General features: G+C 37.1%; 1 protein-coding gene across 1 annotated transcript; it reads right to left on the bottom strand.

Annotated features, from left to right (window-relative positions):
• Window positions 1-1,192: 1,192 nt before the first annotated feature.
• LOC145791923 (uncharacterized) lies at window positions 1,193-2,857 on the bottom strand. Its single transcript, XM_082872378.1, has 2 exons — window positions 2,127-2,857; window positions 1,193-1,394 (listed from the first exon to the last, which is right to left on the bottom strand). The coding sequence occupies exons 1-2, from the start codon at window positions 2,855-2,857 to the stop codon at window positions 1,193-1,195; spliced, it is 933 nt and encodes a 310-aa protein (XP_082728504.1).
• Between the last annotated feature and the right edge of the window lie 1,160 nt (window positions 2,858-4,017).

Genomic DNA, 4,017 nt, shown 5'->3' with positions numbered 1-4,017 from the left:
AGTAAAACAACTGACTAATGAAGACCAAAAATTGTTGGATCAGTACTTCAACTTACTTGACCAACCTTTGGATGATCTGGCTCTTTCTCACACCACAGTTTTGACTGACTGCCTGAAAGCCATTGCACCTCTAGTGCCTCAACTCTTTGACCTAGACTAAGTGCAAGCTTTCAAGAACTTCCACAATACTTAGTAACTATCAATCAATTTCACTCTGAGCCAAAAACTATTGAAACTCAAGTGGATCAAATGAAAAAAGCAGTCACTACTTTGGTTGAGGCCTCTACCAGATCACAGGCCCTCATCATTCAACTTGCCAACTTCACAGCAGAAGAGGCCCAACTGGAAGCTCAACTAGCACTTGTGAGGTCTTAGAAAGCTGCTGCTGAACAAGAACAAGTCAACCTTTCTCAACAAATTCCAACTCTTCTTGTTCAAGTAGAAGGTGGCCCATTTGCCATTAAACAGGCTTAAACCAAACTTAGGCAGAATAAAATTAGGCACCAAACTGCCCTTCAAGCTTGGAGTAGACTTTCCATGTACTTTCAAAAAGAGTAGGCCAAATGTAATTTTTTTTTATTATACTCTTGACATAATTTTTAATGAAAGATTTATCATATTTACTTTGGTTTCTCTTGGCTTTACATATGCTCTTTCTTATGCTTTTATGACTTATTTATGCATTCCCACACAGTTAGATAATATTTCTCTAGGTATTTACCTTTTATAACTCTCTTGTGTGGCTCACCTTCCAAAGAAACAAGATGATAAGCTCCTCCACTAAGGACCTTATGTATTTTAAATTGACCTTCCCAGTTTGGAGACCACTTGCCATATTCTGGGTTTTTTAAGCCAATTGGTAAGATGGTTTTCCACACCAACTCTCCTTGAGAAAACACTTTTTTTCACTTTCTTGTTGTAGCTTCTCTCAACCAGCTTTTTCTGAGCTATCAACTGATTAAAGGCCATAATTCTTTTTTTCTCTAAGTCTTGCAACTCAATAGACATGGCTTCTGCATATTCATCCATAAGAATATTCAAATGCCTAACCAGTCGATTGGAGCTCACTGTTACTTCTAGGGACAACACAACGTCATGTCTATACACCAACTCATACGGAGTTGTTCCTGTGCTATTTTTTTTTTTTTTTTGAATTTCTATAAGCCCAAAGCACTTCTGACAGGAGGTTATGTCAATCCCTAGGATTGTCTTCGATCATCCTTTCTAAAGTGTTCTTGACAATCTTGTTTGTTGCCTCAGCCTGCCCATTTGCTTGAGCATAATAGGGTAAGGAATTCAATATTTGAATGCCATATTCTATGGAAAACCCTTTAATCTCGTCCCCATTGAACATTGTGCCTTGATCGACAGTTATGGATTGGGGTAAACCAAACCTATGGATCACATTCTTTTTTAAGAACTAAATGACTTAAGTCTATGCCACCACTTTTAAAGGTACTGCTTCTACCCATTTAGTAAAGTAATCAGTGGCTACTAGCAAGTAAGAATGTGTTTTTGAAGAGGCTGGGAAAATTTGCCCTATCAAGTCCATGGCCCATCCTCTGAAAGGCCAAGATTTCACTACTGAATGAAGACTTATGGCTGGAACTCTTTGAATATTACCATGTTTCTTGCAATTCTGACATCCTTTTGTATACATTACGCAATCTTTTCTGATAGATGGCCAAAAATAACCATACCTATTAATCAACCGTCTCATCTTATCACCAGCCTTATGGGCCCCACAAATTCCCTCATGTGCTTTAGCCATGGCTTTCATTTGGTCTAACTTACTAATACAAAGTAAAGTCAAACCATCATGAGCCTTCCTAAATAAGTCATCTCCCATGATGACATAATTTAGGGCTTGATATCTGACCTACCTATTATTCCCTTCACTAAGATTCGACAGGCATTTTATTAAGGAGAATCTCTAATCTTTCTCTGTCACATCCAAAGTAAGAATAGGCAAGAAATTTCTGCACTTACTCTTAATTCAAATCACCCTTTCCTAAGCTCCCTCAAGTATTTTTAAACCAAAAGTTGCTTGAGCCATCGCATTGGCTTCTTTATTCTCTAATCTATATCTGTGTGTAAATGTGACATGGTGAAAGAAACTGATTAACCATTTGACCTCAGTTAGATACTCTTCTAGAGCACCACTTACACACTTGAATTCTCCCAAGACTTGCTTAATGACCAGCGGTGAATCCCCAAAAACTTGAAGACTTCTAATTTTGAACTCTATGGCCAACTCTAGGCTAATTATCAGAGCTTCATACTCAGCTTGATTACAAGACTGAATATGTTGTGTCTTCAACTGATATGCAAATTGGTACATTTGCTTATTTGGTGCAATCAACACAATACCTGCTCCCACTCCTTCATTTGTCTTTGAACCAACAAACATCAACTTCCAAGGTTCATTCTCCACCATATTGATTTCATATAAATCTAAATCGACAGATGTATAAGGGTGTTCTGTTAGAAAATCAGCCAAGGCTTGCCCTTTGACTGCTTTTTGTGGCGCATACTTAAGACAATATTCAATTAATGCTAAAATCCACTTACCCTGTCTTCCTCTCAATATTGGTTTAGACAACATGTACTTGATAACATCTGTTTGTGCTATCACAAACACTTCTGTGGGCAACATATAATGCCTCAGTTTAATGGCTGCAAAATAAAGTGCCAAACATAGCTTTTCGACAGAGTTATATCTAGTCTCAGCGTCATTTAACCTTCTACTTAGGTAGTAAATGGCTTGTTCATGACCTATATCATTTGTTTGAGCCAATAAACAACCAATCGACAGATCAGAAGCTGAGATGTACAACTTCAAAGGCTTTCCTACCATTGAGGACATAAGCACTAGAGGGTTTGTCAAGTATTTTTTGAGTAAATCAAAAGTTTCTTGATGGCATGCTTCCTATTTAAACTCAAAGTCTGACTTGATTTTTATCAAAGGAGAAAATACTAAAGTTTTCTTAGCCAAATTGGCTATGAATCTCCTCAAAAAATTCACTTTCCCAAGAAAACTTTGCAGCTTTTTTTTGTTGGTTAGGGATTTTGCTTCTAAAATGGCTTTGGTTTTATTAGCATTCACTTCTATCCCTTTGTGATGTACTAAGAAGTCTAGAAAATTTCCAGCAGATACCCCAAATGCATACTTCAAATGGTTCATTTTGAGTTTATAGGTCCTTATCCTTTGAAATGTCTGCTGCAAATATTCCATATGTTCATCAAAACTGTCAGATTTGATGGCTACATCATCTATGTAGACTTCTAAATATTTTAAAATCAAATCATGGAAAATGAAATTCATTGCCCTCTGATATGTTGCTCCTGCATTCTTTAATCCAAAAGGCATCACTACCTATTCAAATGTACCCAAAGCACCAGGACACCTAAAGGTTGTCTTATGTGTATCCTCTGGGTTAATAAAAATCTGATTATACCCAGCATGACCATCCATAAAGGACAAAATCCTGCTTTTGGCTGCTGAATCCACTAACAAGTCAGCCATTGGAATAGGATATTCATCTTTGGGAGTTGCTAGATTTAAATTTCTAAAATCTATGCACACTCTTAACTTGCCATTTTTCTTCATAACAGGGATAATATTAGACAGCCACTCAACATACTTGGCTGTTCTAATAAAACCTGCTTAAGTAACCTTTTAATTCCCTCATTGACCAATAAGGTGACTTCATTAGTCATCCTTCTTAGTGGTTGCTTATGAGGAAGGAAATTTTCTTTAATTGGGAGCCTATGCTCTACTAATGCTCTATCTAATCCATGCATTTCTTTATAATTCCATGTAAAGCAATTCACATACTCAGAAAGCAAACCAACTAGTTTGCTCTTACATTCATTAGATAGATTAGCATTTACATAGATGGGCCTCTTACATGCCTTACTTCCTAAGTTATATTCTTCCAAAGGATCCTGCACATCTGCCTTGAGGTCATCAAGCTTGGCAGGAGTAGCCTTCAGATGTTCCAATTACACCTCTTT

Source organism: Camellia sinensis, chromosome 5 (genome assembly GCF_055761805.1).
Source record: "Camellia sinensis isolate YWXY chromosome 5, ASM5576180v1, whole genome shotgun sequence".
In the NCBI taxonomy this organism is placed as follows: Eukaryota; Viridiplantae; Streptophyta; class Magnoliopsida; order Ericales; family Theaceae; genus Camellia; species Camellia sinensis.
This window is presented reverse-complemented; position numbering and strand designations above follow the sequence as displayed.

Coding starts and splice junctions, on each gene's coding strand:
- LOC145791923 (XM_082872378.1), bottom strand. CDS start 2,857: ATGGTAGGAAAGCCTTTGAAGTTGTACATCTCAGCTTCTGATCTGTCG. Junction 1,395..2,126: donor TATCTAACTGAGGTCAAATG/GTTAATCAGTTT, acceptor TGTGATCCATAG/GTTTGGTTTACCCCAATCCA.